This window comes from Dermacentor albipictus, chromosome 1 (assembly GCF_038994185.2).
Source record: "Dermacentor albipictus isolate Rhodes 1998 colony chromosome 1, USDA_Dalb.pri_finalv2, whole genome shotgun sequence".
In the NCBI taxonomy this organism is placed as follows: Eukaryota; Metazoa; Arthropoda; class Arachnida; order Ixodida; family Ixodidae; genus Dermacentor; species Dermacentor albipictus.
In genome coordinates, this window is record NC_091821.1 from 370,895,617 (window position 1) to 370,917,761 (window position 22,145).

Consider the following 22,145-nt stretch of genomic DNA (forward strand, 5'->3'; position numbering starts at 1 on the left):
TTCCCGAAATGCCCAGGGCCCTACCGCATGATTGCACAACCATAACGAATTAATTACGTGGTCGAACCAGTATCGACATCTCCCAACCTCCGTCGTCGCGGCGAGAGACCCATTGACCGGCTCAAGCCGTATTACGATCCGCTCACGTCTTCCTAGGTCGCCAGGATGGCTACTCTTCAATTCCGGAAGTGATTGTGAGGAAGAAGATCGACACGCTTAAAAGCCCCGTTTCCATCGCGTGGCTCGTACCCAGTTCGCTTTCTGGCTGCGCCCGACCTGCTGGTGATGCATTTGTCGCTGCTTCTCTACGGCGCGAATAAACTCCCTTTACAAAACAAACAAACGAAGAAAAAGAAAAGGAACGGCTCACCTTCGCTCCAGACATCACAGGGTGGACAACGTTCGCGAGCCGTTCTTAAAACCACCGCGGACCGGAAACGGAGATCCTTGCTCTATGCAAGGATCTCCAAAATAACAATGCAGCCCTTCACCTCCGAAAAGAGGCTTGGTAAGCTATGAAACGAAAGGCAACTGGCGACCTCGCGTTGGAGTTCTCGCCCCCAGCTCGCCGTGACGTCATTGATTTTGATGGCGATTGCTCAAGCCTAGATAACTGTTCATTGTTGGAGCTGTACTACATTCCATTCTGGAACAGCCGAATTCTACTTAGCGAACTTCAAGAACTTTTAGAGGTCCGCAATTCTCCAAATACGAAAAAGTACTTTGAAACCCGTGACGTCACTATAACGATGCAGTGTTTCCAACGCAAAGTTATTTAATGAGGGCGACTGTGACTTTCATTTGCGCTTATAGTGATGTGCTTATTACCGCGAAATTGAAGCGTGTTTCTCCTTATGGATTCCTTTTATTGTTCCTCGCGCGATTTCGCAGAGCTCCGCCTGTAGCATGTCGTTGTATGTTCGCCGTTGCCGTCGTGAAGTGCTGGGCTGAGTCAGCTCTTTTGCTCCTAGCTTTTACGAGAAAATGGTTACGTAAATGAAAGAGAACACTAACGTATATATAATTGTGCTTTCGCTTTCGCTGAAACCTCCAAAGGTAGAGAGAGAGAAACGAAGAGGGAATGGTAAGGAGGTTAAACAAGGACGTGCCCGGTTGGCTACCCTACGCTTCGGGAGGGGGAAAAGGGAAGAACAGATAATGAAATAAAAGAAAAAACAACAGTCAGTCATTCACAGTCAGTCGCAAAGGAATCTCCACTGTCATAAGCGTTTATACAATCTAGTGTCCTTCAAGAAACGCAGAAGGGCTTTTGTGGCAAAACAACTGAACTTCTGAGGGGGGCGTTAGTACCAGGTGAACTTTCCGAACGCGCATTTCTGCACACTTCGAGAGCTGCATTGTATTGCTATTGTATTGCTATTGTATTGCTATTGTATTGCGTGAACGACCCACTTTTTTACGGGAGCCGCAAAATAAGTATTTATTGTTAATGGCAAAGTAAAAGAGACTTGTCTTTTCTTTCCTCGTCACACGTATATAACGTTGGTTAGGAATTTTGTTTATGTTGAATGAAATGGAGCTGTCTTGTGTTAAATAAAAAAAAAAACTGTTTTGCTGATATCGGGGACAATCGGTACTGGACCGCTTCGGAACCCATTTGATCGACCTTGGTTGAACTATCCCACTTGCACTTAAGAAGCTTATTTTAGTACGTTTACCAACTACCTATTCCTGGACTTCACTGCGACAATTTAAATGCCACATTTATTGCGGTTCGCAAGATTTTAGAAATGAAAGAATCTACAGCGCTTGTATCTCCTTTTCTTATCGGATCATTTACGTATCGTTTACGTATCGTTTACGTATTGTTTATATTTACCGATCACTTAACCTGGTTCCAGGCATTCTGGGTATGAAATCATTGGCGGAGGAACTGTATAGAGTTCCGGCTGAAACCGCTAGCTTGCTCGCCCAATTTAGCCTCTCCTTGGCGTGGTCGAACGCTGTGTCGCGCACACTGACTTCGCTTCGAGGGTCTGTGCGCCGGCCAGAATCCATGACGTAATGTAAAAGTGTAGCGTCTCGTCTGCTTCGATTCACAAGTGACGCTAAGCGTATGTGTCATCAGAGATGTTAGCGTATAAGGAAAGAGGCACGACTTTACGATATCGATCCTGTTTTTGTATTTCAGCATGAACGGTTCATTTGCGTTGGAAGCGTGCGTATACAGACGACTGCTGCTGCCGCAACACGATTGCCTCTACAATAGCGGAATGATTAGATTTAGCAATCGGAGTTATGGCAAGGTCTTTTTGTTTGTTTCGCGCGAGAAGCGTCGTTATATGGTTGGTACTGCAATAGTGTATAGAGCCGCGCTATAGCTGGTGAGGCACGGCACGCACGTGGCGCCAGTATTGCGATGAAGGGGGGGGGGGCGGAGTGCCAAAATTCCTTTGTACTTAGATTTAGGTGCACGCTAAATAACCCCAGAGGTCGAAATTCATCTGCGATCCCTCACTGTGATGTGCCTCGTAATGACATTGTTGTTTTGGCACCTAAAATCCGTAAATGTAATTACATTTTAAGCTGGTGAGGCAGCATGCTTGAAAGCACCAGCGCATGTTTTTATAGATATATATATAGATGTGGGACGGGCCGGTTGCAAAAGCGGACCCGAAGTGTTGACTTTCAAGGAAGTTTACTAACACCAAGTGACCCATATTCAGGCAGTCGCAAGCAACACTTCAAGCCACTGCGTATGCGCGCCAGTGCAATTTGTTGCTAGTTTGATCTAATTTTCTCCTTACGAGTAATCAAGTCCAGTTACCAAGGACGGTGGGTGTCAGATTCAGTTCGACTTTAGGGCCGAACTTCTTTTAATGCGATTAGCATTCTTGGGATACTTCATGCACATGGCAGTGTCTATCTTCCTTTTTGTCTATCTGCCTGTCTACCAAACCATTTTCCCACCAGCTTGGGTGTCTGGGTAGCACGTGGTCTAACAGGCAGAACATTCGGCTGCTGAGCTGTGGAAACCGGGTTAAAAACCAACTGTCAGACCAACTTGGGTTACTGGCGTCTGCCCCTAGTAACATAGAACTCTTCAACGACAAACATACTATTAACGATTTCTCCGGTGCCGGGAGTAATTGAACCCGCGTCACATATTTTGCCGGAACACACAGTGTGTCACAGCTAACCAAGGTACTGAAAAGGAGAAAGGATTTATAAAACCACTGTGCAAATACGGTTATTAGATCTACGGTGCTCAGTCGTTAGAGGTATGACGGCCGAATAGTGACAGCCTTAAAATTGTATCTTGCACAGTGTTTCTGAGATGTTTTTTTTCTTCTTGAACGCCTTGGCTAAATTTGCGTGGGGCACCCTATATATAGCCTAAAACACGCGCCACTCGTGCCCTTTCCTGCTGCGCCCCTAAATGGCTCAAAGCCTCCAGAATAAAGCACGAGATAGGAAACCTGCTACACGCCTCATGCATAAAACATCTCTGCTGCGGCAATACGGCGTGTCGATACTTCGCTTCAATGCTAATCGCATTAACCTCGACATTCATCGAGAGATGGGTGCAGTGAATTTTTAAAAATAGTTTTATTACTAGACGATGCATTTCATTGTTAATGCGATTAGTATTCTTATACACGTTACTTCACCCACTTTTTAGGGTATGTCTGTCTATCTTTCTCTCTGTGTCTCTAACCGTTTTCCCGCTAACTTGTGCCATTGGACTGCCACCGTGGCTTAATGCGCGGACCATTGGGCTGAGGAAGCCGGGGCCGAAATCAACCGCCAGATAGATAGATAGATAGATAGATAGATAGATAGATAGATAGATAGATAGATAGATAGATAGATAGATAGATAGATAGATAGATAGATAGATAGATAGATAGATAGATAGATAGATAGATAGATAGATAGATAGATAGATAGATAGATAGATAGATAGATAGATAGATAGATAGATAGATAGATAGATAGATAGATAGATAGATAGATAGATAGATAGATAGATAGATAGATAGATAGATAGATAGATAGATAGATAGATAGATAGATAGATAGATAGATAGATAGATAGATAGATAGATAGATAGATAGATAGATAGATAGATAGATAGATAGATAGATAGATAGATAGATAGATAGATAGATAGATAGATAGATAGATAGATAGATAGATAGATAGATAGATAGATAGATAGATAGATAGATAGATATGAGAAAGACAGGGAGGTTAACTGAAAGATAGATATCCAACCATAACCTCCAGATTATCTGGCGTCACTGGCCGTGTGACACTGGGTATGCTCCGCTCATCAGCAAACACCTCTTGCGCCACCTTGTGTTACTGGTCATGTGGCACTGCTTATGTGCTGCTCTTCAGTGAACATCCCTGATGCCAACCTGGGTCCCTGGGAATGCATCAATGGATGTTCCGTTCTTCAACGACCATCTTTGATGCCAATTTGGGGTACTTGATATGCGCCACAGGGTACGGGCCACTCTTCAATGAACCGCTTTGATGCCAAACTTGGGCAATTATGCGCCACTTAGCGTGAACCGCTTTTATTGGGCAATAAAGATAATCTAGGATTACTCCGGTGCTTGGGCGGAATATTACCCACGTCACATATATTGAGACAAACTTCTCTGAATGTGTATTCAGGCGAGCGCCACGCGCGGACTTCGCGGTAGCCAGCGCCGCTGAATGACATAGCGTTTCCAGAGGGAAGCGTTAGGGAGCAGCCCTTGTGCGCACAGGCTTCATATATGACGCGCCTCTGTGGTGACAATATGGGGTGTCGCGATACTTTGCTTCACTGCCGATCGCATTGACATCGATATTCATATCGCGAGGTGGGTTCTGCGGCAATTTCCTTTTGATGGCTTAGAACTCGTTTTCTCGCTGCTATGTCTTACCTTCCTGACTATATTCCTTTTTTTGGGTGACTCATGGTGCGTTTGTGTTCCCGCTGCTATTTTGACAACTTCCGATTTTGTAGAAGGGCCTTCTTTTTCCAAAAGAAAAACAGCCCCAAGGTCAAACTGAATCTTACGCGCATCATACTTAGTTACTGACATGAATACTGGTAAAAAGAATAAATTACCTATAACTAGCAATACATTTCAAAATAAAGACGATCTCTGTAGCATAGCTTCGCCATGGGCTAAGTTTTGCTGATGCTGTGGCGGAGATTAAGTCATGTATTTCCAAAGCTGTTCTTACGCTTAAGTACTTTGTAAGACAAACTGCGACCAAGAATGAAAGTTTGAAGTTTGAAGTTTTTCTTATTTTTACCACATAAGTACACTGATGTATAAAAAGCGGTGGGCATGGCAGGATAAAAGCTGCATAGCGGCTGTGAGTGTATTGCTCTATATAGGTAACAAGCCAATGACCAACTGTTCTAACAAACAAGGATCTCTGCTTACTCGTTCCCTGACGCTATAGCAGATTGTGGGCGTCCGAAGAGTTCGCTTGCTTCAGTTGATGCATTGTGCAGTCCTCAAGACCACCGTCAGCGTCACAGGACAAGAAACTGGCACACTTGCGCAAGAATTCTATTATCATTTCGAGCACATGGATGATTGCTCAGCAAACGTCGCGTATGTTTTTTTTCGTTTCAGTGAAAAGCAAGTGAGCGAAATTAAGCGCGTTTTGATGACCAGTTTGATGTTCCGTACCTAAGTAGTCAGGCTAATGACTGCGTGCATGCACAGCCACTCCGACTAAATTTGTTTCTGGAAAAAAAAAAGTGCGTTACAAACGTCATCTGTTTCTGCCATACTTTTTTATTGTGTGTAGATTCTTATGAAGCTATGGAAAAGAACGGCCGGGAAAAGTTCTTTTTTCGCTGTCAGAGGTGGCGCTTCTCTCGAACCACTGAATTTGTACAAGAGTTCTCTGCATTCATACTTCCGCATGGAGACGTTCCGCGTTAACTCCCGTGGTCGCGCTCGAAGCGTATCATTCAAACTATATTGGGCTGACCGTAATTTAAAATCTGGCTCCAAGCTTTGATTTTTGAACTAGTTTTTCTCGTGCTGGCAATGCTGGACCTGCGATTTCCAGCTTACGGGACCAAAGACGGGTGAGGGAGAGGTTGGGGGGGAAGTGAACATGTATCAGGCTTAAATCCACGTATATAGAAATACTCCGGACACAAGACATAGCACACGTTTATTTGAAAGAATTTTATTTGAAGTGAATCCAGCTTAAGAGGTAATAATACTAGAATGTTTGCCTTTTCTGTATAATGTTTGCCTGTGAGAGCACGAAAACGATTGCAGATCAAAATTGATCAAGAAAAATTGAATTACGTGGGATACGCCGAAGTTCCAAAGCTTAAATTTTCAAGAGGCCACAGTTTTAATCATTAACAGGATTAACAGTAAATGGCATTTACTTATAATATTCCAAAAAATAAAGAAAAATCTGAAACCCGAATTACAGTCAAGGAAAATAACGTACAGCGCAAAGGACAAGGACAGTGATAGACGACATACTATCACATAGACGACATAGACGTATGTCGTCTATCACTGTCCTTGTCCTTTGCTGTATGTCGTCTATCACTGTCCTTGTCCTTTGCGCTGTACGTTATTTTTGATCATGAATTACCAACTAGCCCAAGCAACCACCCTAGTACAGTCAAGGAATGGCAGAAGAAACTGGTAATAGAAGGACATAAATTCTTTGCTTTAGTCTAGGTACCACTTTCTCTTTGTCGTTCCGCCGAAAATACGTGCCGAGCACCCTCTGATGAATGCGCCACTGAAGCTGCCCGTGCTGAGTTGCCTTAGGCGTTCAATTCTGATTGGTGGCTGCCAAGGAAGTGAAGTTGTGTAGCACGCCGAACGAAACCGCGGCACGATGCGGAGCACTTCGAGGCGGTATGAACGCCAGCCTCGAGATGAACTTTGGTCCTCCTCTCGGGTTTCGATGGGATAAAAAAAAGCACACTCCAGCACTCGCACATGCAAACACGCAAAGCGAGTCATCAGATGGCAGAGTCGCACGGAGAGCGCCTCGCCACCGTGGCGTGGCGTTCGATACCGCCACGCTATGCGCTCCCTGGAGAAGGTCAATTTTAGAACAAGGCCCTGGGGGTGCCTGTTTCTGACGCCCTTGCGCTTCAATGAGACGCGGCAGGCAGACCCAGAGTCGCCGCACACGCACGCAACGCATGCGAGAATACGGGTGCCGCTGCAGCCTAGATCACGCGCTCAATCACGACCGGGAGGCCCTCCGAAGATGCCGCTTTTGTGCTGACAATGGGAATGCGCGCACCGAGTTTGCAAATAGCATGGGAGGGGGGCGGGGGCAAGGGCGTTGGAAGGCGTTCAATGCGAGCGACTCTATATAGGCGGCATTCATGTGCGTCCACGTTGTCGGTATCAACCACGCTGAAAGAGCACATCTAAAGGAGATCGGAGAATCGGCAGACTTCAGCTATTCTTCGGGATCTGAACTAATTGGCTCCGACAGCAGCAGTTTCTCAGAGTGGACACTGCTATCTTCGCAAAGACAACTTCATTGCAATGCACGCAACGTCGTCTTCGCCCGCTACAAAGTATTGTCGTCTTTTGCTGTCGAAATACATGCGCAGACGACAGCGATCTCAGAGCCTGTTTACATTTGGTGGAATAACGCAAATTGGGGGAAAGTCAAAAAGAAAAGAAAGGAAAAATTCACGATAAGCTTATCTGATAGTTGTCTAAGTATGTGTAAGCATTGTGCCACTTGCTCATCTCCACGAAGCCCGGTGTCCTTGAGTGATAATGCAGGTTTAATTAAGTTAGAATTTATTACGACACTCGAACCCACAACTATTGTTGTTAATTAAGGCGAAGTTAATTAAGATAGAGTTGATTAAGACACTCACCCTCTGCCTTTGGGAGGAGTGGAACCCACGACTTTGATGCTAGGGTTAATTTAGCGAAGCTGTTGCAAAACCAGCACTACATTTGCTAAGGGGGCACACAATACATTATTGATGGTTCGGATGCTTGTTTTGACCTTGCTCTTTATTGAAACGCATACTGTTCTGCGTGTTGTATAGGTGATTTGAATGAACATACGCACTGTTCGCTTCACTTTTCTTGTAGGCTCTGCTTTACGTGGGTATGAACCATTGCTCAAGGGGGCTTACGTGACGGACCAATTTCTCGTTGGGTAGACATAGAAATGCTTTCGCATTTGAAATTCGCCCCCAATTACGACACTCCCTAATGCGGACTTTGAGCGCATGCTCAATACGTGTTTTCATTTCGCGATATATCGGCTGGAGGGACAATCTGTCTCGTGCGGCACGTTGCAAACAGAGGGAAGTGTATCGTGACTGCTTCGCTAATCAGGAGATCGCGAGAGGCAGCGCGTGGGTGACGCGTGGGCGCGATTCCCCAACAGCCGCCGCAAACAGACCTCCGCTAATGCAGCGCTTTGTTTTCACATATATTATCGTTGGATGCGCTCGCCGCATGCCATCGGTGAACAGACGACGTGCGCTACTCTGGCACCATCTCGTGTCATCGTCACCGACCGCCAACTTTTCTTTTCACGCTTTCCCACACTCTGCTTCTCTACTTTCCGCCTCATGTTTTTAGTGTAGCCTGCTCCTCCGCTTCCCGCCTCGCGCTTTCTTCGCTTTTCATCCCTCGCAGCGCTTTTCATCCCCCTCCCCTTCTCCAAGGCGCGGAGTCGTGCTCCCTAAAGGGCTGCAGAAAATAGCGTCTCCTCCTCTTCACAATCACACACAAGGAGCCCCACTCTTCTATCACCAAAGTTGCTCAGACCTTGTCTACATTCTTTAAAAAGTTATTCCTCCGAATTTTGAAAACCGCCGCCCGCAAACAAAAGTAATTAAAAAAAAAACACCGACAGCTCGTATCTTTTATGTTAAATCTTGTCAAACTGAAATATTGCAATAACAGGAGATTGACCCAAGTAAGAGGCCATGTTTCTACCTGAAAGCTTGCCTTCGTGCATAGCGCTCAACACCAGCATTTCCCGCTAAGCGATACGGTTACATAAGCGGCATTTGCAGGGAAGTATGAAAAGCAGTCACGGGTCTTTGAATGCTATCGTGTTCCACTCTTAAAGGCGAACCCGCCGTGGTTGCTCAGTGGCTATGTTGTTGGGCTGCTGAGCACGAGGTCGCGGGATCGAATCCCGGCCACGGCGGCCGCATTTCGATGGGGGCGAAATGCGAAAACACCCGTGTGCTTAGATTTAGGTGCACGTTAAAGAACCCCAGGTGGTCAAAATTTCTGGAGTCCTCCACTACGGCGTGCCTCATAATCAGAAAGTGGTTTTGGCACGTAAAACCCCAAATATTATTATTATTATATTATTATCTTAAAGGCGAAGCTTAAGCTTCCTCCAAATTTTTTATTTAGGAGCATTAATGCCGATCGCTTTACTGAGTTACTGATAGGAAGCGTCAGCTCGCAGTCAAGCGCTCGCTTCAAGATCCCGGTCGTGATTATCCACTTCAAATCGTCGCCAAACGGCCTTGTTGCCGGAACCTCTCGCAGGGTACAGAGGACCTCCTCAGTGGTAAAACCCCCGATGCTTTTTTCACTTGCAGGCGAAGACATTCCACTGCTGCTCGTGCGGCTAGTCGCTATGTTTGTTTCGCCAAAACCCTGGTCCGCTTCGAGCGGCCCAGCGTAAACGAGCCCCGTCCGTAACAACATTGGCCGCCCCAGTGCACCGCACATGCGCAGTGGTGTCTCCGCTCTCCCGCTGGTCCCGCTGGCCCCTAAACCCGCTTAGCTATGACACTCTTATGTCCAATTGAACGGCTCATGAGCGGTCCTTCGAGTTACGAACGCCTCCCGGGCAAGCCTGTGCGTTGAGACGCTTGGCCCGTTTTGATTTGTCCTTACCGAGGCGCGCTTAGAACGCAGGCGAGAGATTGCGTGGACAAGGAATGCGTGGATAACACAAGCTGCCGAGAGCGAGGGGAATTTGGCGTCACGGTCCAACAACACCATTATGTAGGTGGTGTTGCGCGGTGATGCCCTCTCCTCTCACACAACACCTGACGCACCACTGCGGTAGCAGGTGTTTCATTTCGCCTGCTCCACTTCGTCGAGATGCGCTCGTGCCGGCCTAGCAGCCAACGGGAACTCCGCCGAGACGCGGTCATGACGTGGAATCGAAGCCTACGGCAATTCGAGTGCGTTTAGCTGCTTCGAATGCCAGACGCCGCTTTCTTCCCTCAATGAGAAAATTTGCTTAAGCACCTGATACTTGGTTGCTTTCCCGCAACTTCTTCATGAACGCTCTTCCTTTAATGTGGCCTAGTTATGGTGCACTCCTTTTATTGGGGAAAGAAGAGACAAACTCTCTGTGATGTACAATACAAAAAAGAAAAAGGTTTGTAGGAGCTAGAACTTACATATGTTAGTTTTAGGCGCGCGACATAAGTATGATTTCTCGGCATGCCCTTGAACTATTGTCTAGTGTGGGAATCATGAAATCAGATTTTTCGGAGTTCCAGCCCAAAGTGTCGCATCGAGCTGTTTCTCAAGTCTCCAACTTCATTTTTTTTTGCTCCTACGTATGTGAGCGCCAGTATATAAGTAGGACCTATCAAAAGATAACAGACATCGAAAGATGACTAGCTTTCGTTCTTTACGCGTTGTGAATGCCCAATTGCGGTTTTTTACGTATGATTTTTTTGTAGTGCCTTTTGGAATTTCGGCTATAGAAGAAAGAGTCGCTACGATAGTGGTCATTTATTGAAAAAACAGCAACAAATATTTCGTAGTCAAAAAAGCACAAGTAAGGTTAATGCAGCACGCGTGCATGGAGGCAACAAAATTTCCTACTCCGGCTAACACAAGCGCCACATTGAAATTTGACAAAGAAGCTTAAGCAGCTAATTGTGCTGTGCGAGAACATAAATTCGTGCGCTCAAGTCAGACCGCTGCTCAGGCCCTCGTCCGCATGTCGGTCTGAGCAGTGATATGACTGGAGCGTTAGACGAACGGCTGTAGGTGCATATAAGTGAACTTAAGGAGGCTCCACAACAAGCGATGACCAGCTAGAAAGATAACAATAGTTTCTGCTAGACGCATGCTTCATAGGTGGGGATTGCAGTGCACGAGGCTACGTATAAGCGTTAAAATTTCTGGTTTTCCTAAGCTGAGCCCTCAAGCACCAAGTCACAAAAAGTCAACGTCGTGGATTGGTCGCAGTTGCTCCGTGCACGCTTCGTTTCTGTTTTGCTGGTATTCTCGATGTAAAGATGCCTTATCGCTTCTTATGACTTTTCTACGTCATCGACCGCTTATAATAATCATCATCAACAACAACAACAACGAAGAGAAACACAGACACTGTTGGTCGCTGTAGTAGTATCTTTTATCACCCATGTGCTTGCAACAAACCACACAATTGCACGATGGATGTATAAAATCACTACCACAGCAGCAAGTCATGGACAGCAACTCGCTAGCACAACATATATTTACAGCGGAAGTACTAATAATAACGTACTACTGAGCAAACGCGCGCTAGGATGATTCTGAGCAATTCTGTGAAGATTCATGCGCTTTCGCATCGCTACCGTCCAGTGAGGAGATGCAAAACGCTAAAGCTTAATAATAGCTGTTTATTAGCGCTGTAATCTGTTCGCGTGAAAAAAAAATCTTCGTTTGGTGGTCAACTCAGTGAAATGTGTGCTTTATCACATTCACAGAAAACTGGTACGTGTATTGTGGCACGTACTTGTATGCCTGTGATACACCTATACTTTATTCGTATAAGATTTGTTGCTAGATCATTGTTGACAGTGAAGCTAACATAAGGGACGGGGAAGAGGGGTGGAGTCAATTGGCGTTGAAATTTCATGCACATGCCTAAACAGAAGTTACCTGAAACGAACAATATAACAATACCACTTATTGCTAAGGATAAAACCGGGATTCTTGCCTACGTACTCTGACACGTCTATGTAACTTGTGTAGTGTATGGCGCCGTATGATACGATGTTTTTGTTTTTAAGATATGACCACCAAGTTCCTGAGGGTTATCGTGCGACACTTGTCTTGGGGACGGTTGGGGCAAAGTTAGCCTCTTTAAATATCAAAAGCACCATGGTAGCGATTCGGTAACTAAGTGCAGTTGGCTGCATTTAATTTTTGTCTCTCGAGCACATCTCTCTAAGTTCTTTTCCAAAAAGATTTGTACGTGGCGGTACAGCTCACTAACAACAAGCATAAGCTTCTTAACAAATAAAGAGCATAGCGTATTGTGAAGGAGATATAACGTTCGCTTAGGTTTGGAAGAACAGATAAGCAAGTGAAGAGAAAGGTCACATCTCTGTAGTCCCTGCATTGGAGCGTTCAAGCACTCTCACAGCACTTTGTCTGCCGGTCGTTTCATTTACGTTGATTGTGGTTGCGAAAATGCAGCCCACTTGGTACAAATGAGACATTTTTAACAAGCAAGCTATTCGTAAATGATCCGGCGAGCAACGTTTTTATACATTGAAAAGGTTGCATGTGTTACCGTCTTGACGAAAAACATAGCTACTTTTGATTGTGTTAAAGCACAGTGTTCGGAACTCACGTTAATGTAGATATTACGCAATGAAACTGGGAAAGAGTAGCAATCTTGCGTACGTTTGGTCTCCTTGACAATTAACATTTCTTGTCTGTCAGACACAGGCAGATGTAAATTAATTAATAATTAATTAATTAATTTTCCTCATTAGGCTGTTACTGCATTTGAAACGCTAAAAGTGATCGTAAGACACCCGTGCAAATCCTGAGATGTGTACGACCGAACTGGGTGGTTAGATTTATTTTAATTATCTTACTCGTGAGCTCGTAGGAATGTATATTTACAATAAGGTAACGCTGATGCCCTCCAGCGTTTACTCGTGGAAGAGGCCAAAGCCGCAGCTCGGTCACGGCTTCGTTTTAACACCCACTGCGACTCGCAAACCAAAAATTCAGGCCTCGTGAAGGCCGCCCAGATAGCCAAAACGGTAACACACATATAGATTTTTCTCTCTTCTCACTCCCGTCACTCTCTTTCAGCACGTCATCACACGACAAACTTGCAGACAACTCTGCTGAAGTCACAGTCACAGTCCCCGCCTCTGCATCGGTATGACAACAAGGAAGCAGATGGAGGAGGCGGCTGTGATGATCAGGAAGAACCAGAAGAGCGTGCGGTCTATCACGAGCGCTATCTGTCGCCACTCATTTACAGTCCGGGTGAGATGCTCCTCGCGCTGTTGCTTCTCCAGTAGGTACCGCAAAGTTCGCAGCACTTCTTCCTGGACGCGCTTCGTGGATCCGCCACCACCACCTGTGCCGCTGCGACACCGGCGGTGCCTGGCTGTTGCAGAGGCGTTGTTTCGGGCCGCGTCGCCGTGGATGACAGGGCTCGGCGACTCGTTGCTCGCCGAGTGCTCGGCGTACTCGCCGCCGATCGCGGCGCTGTCGACCATGAGCCGGAAGGTGTCGTCGGCCGTCCGGCGTCCGCCGTCGCCGTCGTCGTCGGAGCGGTCCTTGGCAGCCGCTGTGCGCGACGGCAAGTCGTAGAAGTGGACGTGGTTGTCGCCGACGGTCTTGCGGCGCGCCGGTCTCGAGAACCACCCGCGACCGGCGGAAGATCGGTCGAGCAGGAGACGGCGGAGCCACGTGGGCACTTCCTTGCGGCTGGGACCACGGTAGTGGAAGTTGAGCACGATCACTGTCATCACGACCGAGATGGATGTGATGGCCATCACGGCCGTGAGGTAGATGCCTGCGTTACGGTTCAACGAGCGACATTGTGAGGCTGCATCGATTTACTGTGCACGTCGAGTATGGTTTCTGCTCTAACCATTGTCTTGCGCAGAGTCCGCATAGGCTATGTACATAACGCATAAGTCTGACAGATCCGCCCACATTCGAATCGACGAGATCAAATAGCACCACGAGCCAAGGGTCGTTAAGTTACAGTCGTAATCGGGTAACGTTACAAGAGGTCACAAAGTAAGGTATTGTTTGTCATCGGCAATCTCTTAAGTAGTTCTCTGGCTTTAGTGTTCTGGATAATTTTCGACAGATTTGGCACCAATATTAATAAACAGCCGCACCAAACGTCATGTAACGGCATGTATAGAATAAGGCCTGGCGCTGAAGTGCATAACTTTCCTGGAAATTTTGATATTATCGATTATTTTATCAGTTCAGAACTGGTTTCCGTGGTTCAGCTTATTTTTAAAGAAATGCCCAGAACATTCAGGCCCATGTGGTAGCTGCCATTATTTAAAATAAAGATATACCTTTTCTCTCAGATATATAGATTCAAAATTTTACGATGTTACCACGTTTAGCGTGCAGCTGCGAAACAAATTTAAGCACGTGATCTCAAGGAGCTGCGTTTTCCCATGTAAGAATGGTCAGAAGGGATTATATATCTTATTTTGATCCCAGTACGGAAGATAGCCGGCCTAGTCGAAGCTGTTCCTCGCTATCATACGCACCTTACTGAGTTGTTGTAACCTCCATCTTATAGTCCGATTCCAGACTCAATGATCCCCCCCGTTTGCCTAGCGCTTAGCGCTGTGCAAGAGTACTAAAATGCCTTAAATACTTTAAGACTGAATGCCGCGAGCTATATTTCGCACGGATACATTGCAGGTGCACTGACCTAGCAAGGGTATGGACTCTGAGGTCTCGGGCATCTTCTCCGCTATGGCCAGCATGAACACGGAGAATGCGAGCAGCACTGTGACGCCGAGTGCGATCTTCTCGCCCGAGTCCGGCGGTAGACAGAAGACGAGCAGGGTGAGTACGGACATCATGATGCAGGGCATGACCACGTTGTACATGTAGTAGAGCGTCTTGCGCCTGATAACCAGGACCACCGTGATGTCCGGGAAGGGCTGGTCCGGACAGCACGGGTAGTACACCACGTTGCGCACCATTCGCGCCTCAAGCAGCTCCCACTCGCCGTTGGGCATGTAGTTGACCAGGTCGACCTCGGACGTGCGGTTCTGGATGTCAACCTGCGCGTGAGCAATTTTGGTTGGTTATGAAGTGGATCATTCTGGTTGACTGATGATTGATTAGGGTCTACACGTCAATACTATACACTTATCGTTTGTGCGACCATCTGTGACTTTTAATGCAATTTCTGTAAGACCACACGTGTCAGCGAACTCGCCGCAATTTCCTTCTTTCCTTCCCTCCTCTCTCTCCCTTTGAATTGTTTTCCCCTTTCCCATTCCCCCGGTGTAGGGTAGCCAACCGGACGTTATTCTGGTTAACCTCCTTGCCTTCTACCTCTCCCTTCCCTCCTTATTGTTAATGTACCTAATATACACTCGCCTTTAATGTACTTATTATTATTACTACTATTTCAATAAAACATAAGAGATAATTTCTCGCATGCTTTCTCCAGCTCCATTCACTTCGTATGGTTGTGACTTACATGCATGTGATGCACTTGAATAATGGTGCATGTGCATTCATGCTTGGTGAAAATGACATTTTATGTGTGTGCAATGATTATATTTGTTACATGGTATTCGCTTTTCGTTCTTGTGACCGCCTGTGTCTTTACTGTACTTTTAGCGTTTGTTGCATTGTTAGCTGTATTTCTCTGTGGTGAAATTTTGTGCTTTGGCTTTTCTTAATTTCATATTGTAATGTGTCGTTTTAACCTTAGTGATGTGTAATACGTTTCCGTGTAATAATTATTTCTTTTGAAGATGTATGCACACATGACAGGAAAAGAAAAGAGAGGAGCAGGCTGGCAAATGCCACCGGCAGGGCCGCAGCGCCTGCCTACATTTAGAAAGGAGAAGGAAAAAAACATAGAAATGGAATATATAAAGGAGGGGAGGAAAGTGGTTATTCATGTGAAAAGGAGTACCTGACATGATTTGTTGGGGCCGACATCCTACAGATTCATATCGTGAAAACATGTATATGCCAAGCGTATAATGTTTTATGAATACACGTCGCATTGCGTCTATCAAGAGGAAGATGTGGCACTTAACCATTATGTATATGTTGTCTGTTCAGAGGCATTAACCAGGTAGAAATTATATATTTCGATATGGATGGCTCTCCGCTTGTCGCCACAAATGTGCGGAGGTAAACATTACGAGCAGGTGGTTTTAATATGTGTGAAATGGTGCGTCACATCCAAAGCACGAGAGTTGAAGCGCTACATGCAAACCTCGTTGAATCTCACTATGTGCACGTTAGTCTATCGCACGCTTTATAAGTCAGGCTTGTATAAACAGAGGTTTTCACTGACACGGCAGTGGAATACTTTGAATTCATTTTAGTCACCAGGTTTACATTATTTTATTGAACATCGAATCGCGGTTTCTTCATGGACATCTTCGCATTTCACACGTAGAACGATGAGATTACCGCGCTCAAGAATGGAACACGTGGCGGATACACATGGCGGCTGTTCTGCGTGTGAGGGCACCACGGAAGCTTTCTTGGAGCACTGGCTTAGTGACGCACAAAATGACAATTGTGCCTGAGCAGTGAGAATTTTTTTGTAGACGTCTCAACGCTTTAGATGGACGTCCTTTCTTCCTGAGAAAATGCTTCGACCTTGTAGTCCTACCCCTGCAAACAACGATTGGCTCTCAAAGCTTTGGCGGATTTTCTCGTGGGCAGTGATTTGATCAATTTCTTGTGAACAGTTTTTATTCTCTTTACTCACTGTTTTTGGGATTTGTTCATACCCATGCTGTATTTTAAAACCCCTTTCTTTCTCTCCTTTACGTGATTCAGGGATTTGTTTCGATAGTATTTTGTTACTTCGTTAAACCCTCTCTTTTTTCTTGATGTTTTGTTTCGGCTAAGGTTCTGGGATAGTCAGTCTTCCCATTTTTAACCACTGATAAAAGTAGCCCAAGAGCTCACAGTCTTTACAGAAGCACGATCGGAGGAATTTACTTTCGTATCAAGAGTGACTAAGGGGCCATATATAATATTTATAGCGCCCAATATTTAAATATTATAATCCATACATTATTGTGCTAAATATGACGGTAGCTCACTTTGATATACCATATAAAAGAGTCTCTTTGGCTGCTTTTCATAGCAGCAATATTAGTGTCATTCTAACAAATTGATACCAACAGCATTTCTCTGAATGATTATTTTTTTATTGCTGTAAATTTAAGAATCCTGAATAACATATGAGGCTCTTGAAGGGCCCTTTAAGCAAATGAAGGATTTGACTTCGTGTATAATTGGACGGTTTACAGTCTTCGTGAGCAGTGATCGTATGCGAAAATGTAGCTCGAGGTCTCTGTCCGGGAAGGGAAGACAAATGATCGTCAGGGATCTTTGAAATATGAGAATATGTGCCCTTGCAGAGTCGACAACTAGTTGTACTGAAATCGACAATCTATGGCGCTGGCAGTAAACAAAACCGAAACGGTAACTATTATAAAGAGTCCGAGACAGATCGCGTCGGGGGTGACATCCGGTTAATCAATAAAATGACACTTCAACTTAATGCGCACACAAACTCGCGTATGCGCGCCGAAGTCACGAAGTTGTGCAGTGACAGGGTTAGCTGTCCCACGCCAATATATTAAAAAGACTCGAACGTGATGTTCTCCGCATTATACTGTCCCGTAGGCTTTGATGCTGCCGTACATAGTACTGCACAAGTTAGTAAAAATGTACCAAGCGAGTGAAAGTTAAGAGTGGAAAGGCAGGGTCGTCAACCAAACGAGCACCTGGTTTGCTACGCTAAGTTATTAAAGAAGTGTGGCTGCCGGTGTCGAACAAAGTACCAGAGAAACTTCGTAATCCAACAGAGAAGCAGAAAATAAACTTTATTAAAAAAATGGTCCGGTAGTTTTGGCTGTGGCGGCTCGCACTCTTTGGACTCGGGCTGCATCTTTGGCTTGCTGGACGGCCATGAGCTGGTCTTCCAGCTCCGAACTTTTGAGAAAACTTTTTGTTTAATTTATGCTCGCCTCGTAATGGCTTGCTAAACGATGACACGTGCCTGGTCATTGCAGGCTTAACGACCTAATCGCATTACCTAAACGTGACCATTACCTGCGCCAAACGTAAAAGTGTATGTGATAATGAGCTCTTCCCGTCGCGAACAGGGACGCGTCCTTTTTAGCCATCCATGAGTGCTATTACAGGGGTGAAACGCAACGCTAATTGAAAAGGTACATATGTAGTTTCGTCAATGCCTGTTGCTTGATAAGCAACTGACGGAACTCTTGATGTACTGCGGGAAATTACTTTTTATTTTGTTACCGCAGTGCTTGAATAACTAGTCGGCGGACAATCGCCGTGCCTCTCAACCGGGCGCGTATGGCATGCTCGTTGGCTCGTATAGCTAGGCACCGGTGGACCCTCGGCTAAGAAGATTACCCTTATGCAATCTCACGAGACTCTTTCGAGTGCCTTGCTAATGGAATTTGCCAAAGTGTAACGCACGCTCGCAAGCAGCGGTTACAAGGAGCATAGGAGATCGAGTTCTTAGTGTGCATCTTGCTTGGGCTAACATTAACGGACTTAGAGCGCTTCTAAGAGGCCGTCGATCTTTCGTCTAAAGGTAGATGACTGGGATCGCTGTACACAGATTACTTTCCTGGAAGCAATTTATCACGCGGTTGGAAGTGAATGGTTTTGTTTCATTCAGGTTTCACTTCACAAGGATTTCGTGTTCGCGCAAGCCCCTTTCTTTCTTTTTCTGTAATGATAGTTGAGCAACATGGATGCGCCGCTGTTCTTTTTTTTTTTGGTAAACGCTGTTTGTGTAGGATGGACTGCAGGCAAATGAAACAGCATTAATCGAAACTTTAGAATAACAGCTCATCGTATCGCGCTCACATTTGGGAGCTCTAGCCCCCTTATCTGCTTTAGTACACTTTAGCCGATTAGTCTTTATGTTGTTTGTTTCGATGGGGGCGAAATGCGAAAACACCCGTGTACTTAGGTTTAGGTGCACAGTAAAGAACCCCAGGTGGTCGAAATTTCTGGAGTCCTCCACTACGGTGTGCCTCATAATCAGAAAGTGGTTTTGGCACGTAAAACCCCATAATTATTTTTTTTATTCTTTGTGTTGTCTATGTTGTTTATCTGGTTATCATGTACATTTAGGTTTCCTTATGCAAGTAACCTAGCGCCTATCTACATGGTAACGTAGGTGGGAAACTTGAGTCTATGACAATGTCAGAGCGTTATGTTCTATTGCTGCGCCAAAAGATATGCAAATGAGGGCGAACGTGCGCTAATGACTCTGCAGCGGAGCATTTTTTTGTGAACCAATGAATCCGCGTTGCATTAGTAATGCGCCGTCCGGATCGGTAAGCCTGCCTCTCTTTTCACTGACGCCAAGGTTTGAAACCAAACAAGGGTGCTAAAAAAATTCAGATGAAGATAACAGAAAAAGAAAGAGACCATACGTAAATACAAGGCGCCAGTCTTCCCGAAATGCTGCTTAGAGGAGAGCAGCATTATTAATCCAGTGAAGGGTGTATTCGACACGCGTCGACTCCCCCCCCCCCTCTTCCTCCCCCTCTCAATCTTTTTTTTTGCTTTGTTGCTGTTAACAAAGCCAGTTTTAATGCGTATATTTTTTCAGCATGCCGTCTATTCCCATGTGGATACTCTTTTGGAAGGCAGGCACGCGCAGAAGGTAACAAGCATTACAGTGCAGGTATCTACGCAGGTGTAAAGGAACTTTGAGTACATCAATTGACGTATAGATCTAAATAAAGCTTCTAAAACCACGCAATGTAAAAAAAAATATTGGTTTTAGCAAATTTTGTGATATAATAAAGCACGCGTGTAGCAACAGTATTGTAAACAAAAGTTTAGCAAAACGGGCAAGCACAGCCGTACGCATCCAACAGAAGGAGACACTTTGTCTGTTGGTTTACTGTGGAAATATAACGAACGACTGAATTAGTAAGAAAATTAAGTAAAGAAACACAGCTGGTTTGGCGGTGTTATCCTTGTATATGAGACACCGACGTGTTGTGTACGCGAAGTCCGATGCACTTATCTGCGTTCCGTGATGCTTTCATCTCTGCATGGTGCCGCTTGCCCTTGCACGTTTCTTATTACATCCTTGTGGTGGTTCGTGTTCGGCCTCTGCCGAGATGTTTTCTTCTTTCCGTGGTATCTCCGATGACCCGTCTTATATGACCCGCGCAATTAATCTCGAGGTCGCGGGAACAAATCGCGACCGCGGCGGCCGTATTTTGATGGGGGCGACATGCAAAAGTGCCCATGTCCCCTGCTTTGAAGGAACGTTAAAGATCCCCTCGTGGTCAAAATTATTCCGGAGTCCCCCACTACGGCGTGCCTCATAATCCAATCGTAGTTTTGGCATGTAAAACCCTAGAATTCAATTCAATTAAACTCCCTTAGGCGGATGCAACACGCAAGGTCGATTCATAGATGAGCGAGAAGTATATAAGCGGCTCCGAGTGTCTCAAATATTTGTTGGTTACATCCCTATGAAGAAAAAACAACAGCAAATAATCCAGAGAAAACACCCAAGAAGTTTTCGTTGTTTATTTGAAATGTACAAACAATACGAAAGCGGGAAATCAAACTGGAGGAAAAGGTAACTGTCTGCAGATGGGAGCCGAACCCGGATCTTCCAAATCACGCGTGTGGAACCTTAAAAAATATAATATACCATGGCGTCCATCCTCCTGCCCCCTTCCTTTGGTATTTGAGTGCCCACAAGAATATCTCAGGGGTTGTTAGCCAGGACCCCTCACGGTCAGAGCGGCGGATGTGTTGCATTCTCTTAACCGCACGCTCACACCTGCCTTATTTCACAGACGGAGTATTCACTCGCATTCACAGTTTTTGTTTTAAGATATGCAAGGTGGTCTTTAGAAAGATCATTTAGGACAGTAATATGGCAAATGGCTATAGATTAATTTTGAAAAGTGTAATCAAATTCAGTTTTAGTTGCACAGTGCCTTTTCTCTCGTACAGCAAGTTTTCCTTGCTCACTGAGACATATTTTGAAGTGGAAGAATTAAAAATCTTTCTTGAAGCGTCGCCAGCTTTTCCATTCCTATACCACAAGCTTTGCTATCTGTTTCTGAGGCACTATGATTGTTTGAACCTGATTATAGAAATAGTCTCTTCGCAGGAAATGTATGCAATCTAATATTCATCACAAGTTTAAACTGGACGTGGTCGGAGGGAACTGGTGAACTTTTGCACACCAGGCTCATATTATTCCCAAAAGGAACGGTCAACATTCAAAAAAAAAAAACTTGTTCGCGATGTACACAACGTAGTCTTCGTCCAATACACTGCTAACTGCTCCAGCCGCCGAAATGGAGTGCTGATACGTGTAAATTGAAACAATAATGCATGACGCCATAGATTACGACACATTTTGACATATTCTTGGCGCTATCTATCAGCTCAAGAGTCGATGGATGCATACTTAACTGGCGAGCACTTCGCAGTTACCGATAATTTCCAGTTGGCCGTACTTTTAATGATTATTTCGAATCATTGTTTGCGGGCGATGATGGTATTTTACTGGAATAAAGCCTGTGTTGCCCTGCCTTGCGTATAACTGATATCTCGGTGACACAAGAAGGCACTTTTAACCTGCTTCTAAAACTTGATGTAAAAAAACCAACCGGCTTGAATGGGATTCTAAATGCTTTTTTAAAAAAGTTACACTGAGTGGTGTTGCTACTACTTAACTGACATATTTAACTAATATTTGCAAACTTGAGAGGTTCCCAATGACTGGAAATGTGTGAAAGGAATACCGATTAATAAAGGAGGCGCTAAATATAGAGTGAACAACTACAGGCCTGTGCCATTGAGAAGCACATGCTGTAAAACACTGGAGCGTATACTTACTAAGCACTTAACAGAATTTATTGAAGAGAATATTCTAATTGGCAACCAACCGCATGGTTTTAGGCGGCGCTTCACTACCGCGACCATTTTTACAGGGGTAACACACTTCATTAACCAATGTGTTGACGCTAGAGGACAGGTTGATATTATTTTTCTCGATTTTAGGAAAGCATTAAACAAATACCGCATCCCAAGTTGTTACCTAAACGTAGCAAGATCTTGCAGAATGATACGCTCATAAAGTGGATTGCAGCCTATTTGACTAACAGAAAGCAGGTGGTTTGCATCCAAGG

The 22,145-nt window shown here is 45.1% G+C and overlaps 1 protein-coding gene and 1 long non-coding RNA gene across 3 annotated transcripts in view; one reads left to right on the forward strand and one right to left on the reverse strand.

Moving 5' to 3' along the window:
* LOC135904078 (uncharacterized) overlaps positions 1 to 22,145 on the forward strand; it is a 65,898-nt gene that overhangs the window by 6,474 nt on the left and 37,279 nt on the right. For both annotated transcript variants that reach the window (XR_010565002.1, XR_010565001.1), the window contains exon 2: positions 14,635 to 14,781. This is a non-coding gene — a long non-coding RNA (uncharacterized lncRNA). The remainder of the gene's footprint in view (positions 1 to 14,634; positions 14,782 to 22,145) is intronic.
* Positions 10,749 to 22,145, reverse strand: part of LOC135904077 (acetylcholine receptor subunit alpha-like) — a 162,946-nt gene continuing 151,549 nt past the window's right edge. Inside the window, exons 6-7 of the mRNA XM_065434670.1 lie at positions 14,645 to 15,002; positions 10,749 to 13,753 (exon numbers count right to left, since the gene is read on the reverse strand). Coding sequence (XP_065290742.1) covers positions 13,086 to 13,753; positions 14,645 to 15,002 — 1,026 coding nt within the window. The 3' untranslated portion in view covers positions 10,749 to 13,085. The remainder of the gene's footprint in view (positions 13,754 to 14,644; positions 15,003 to 22,145) is intronic.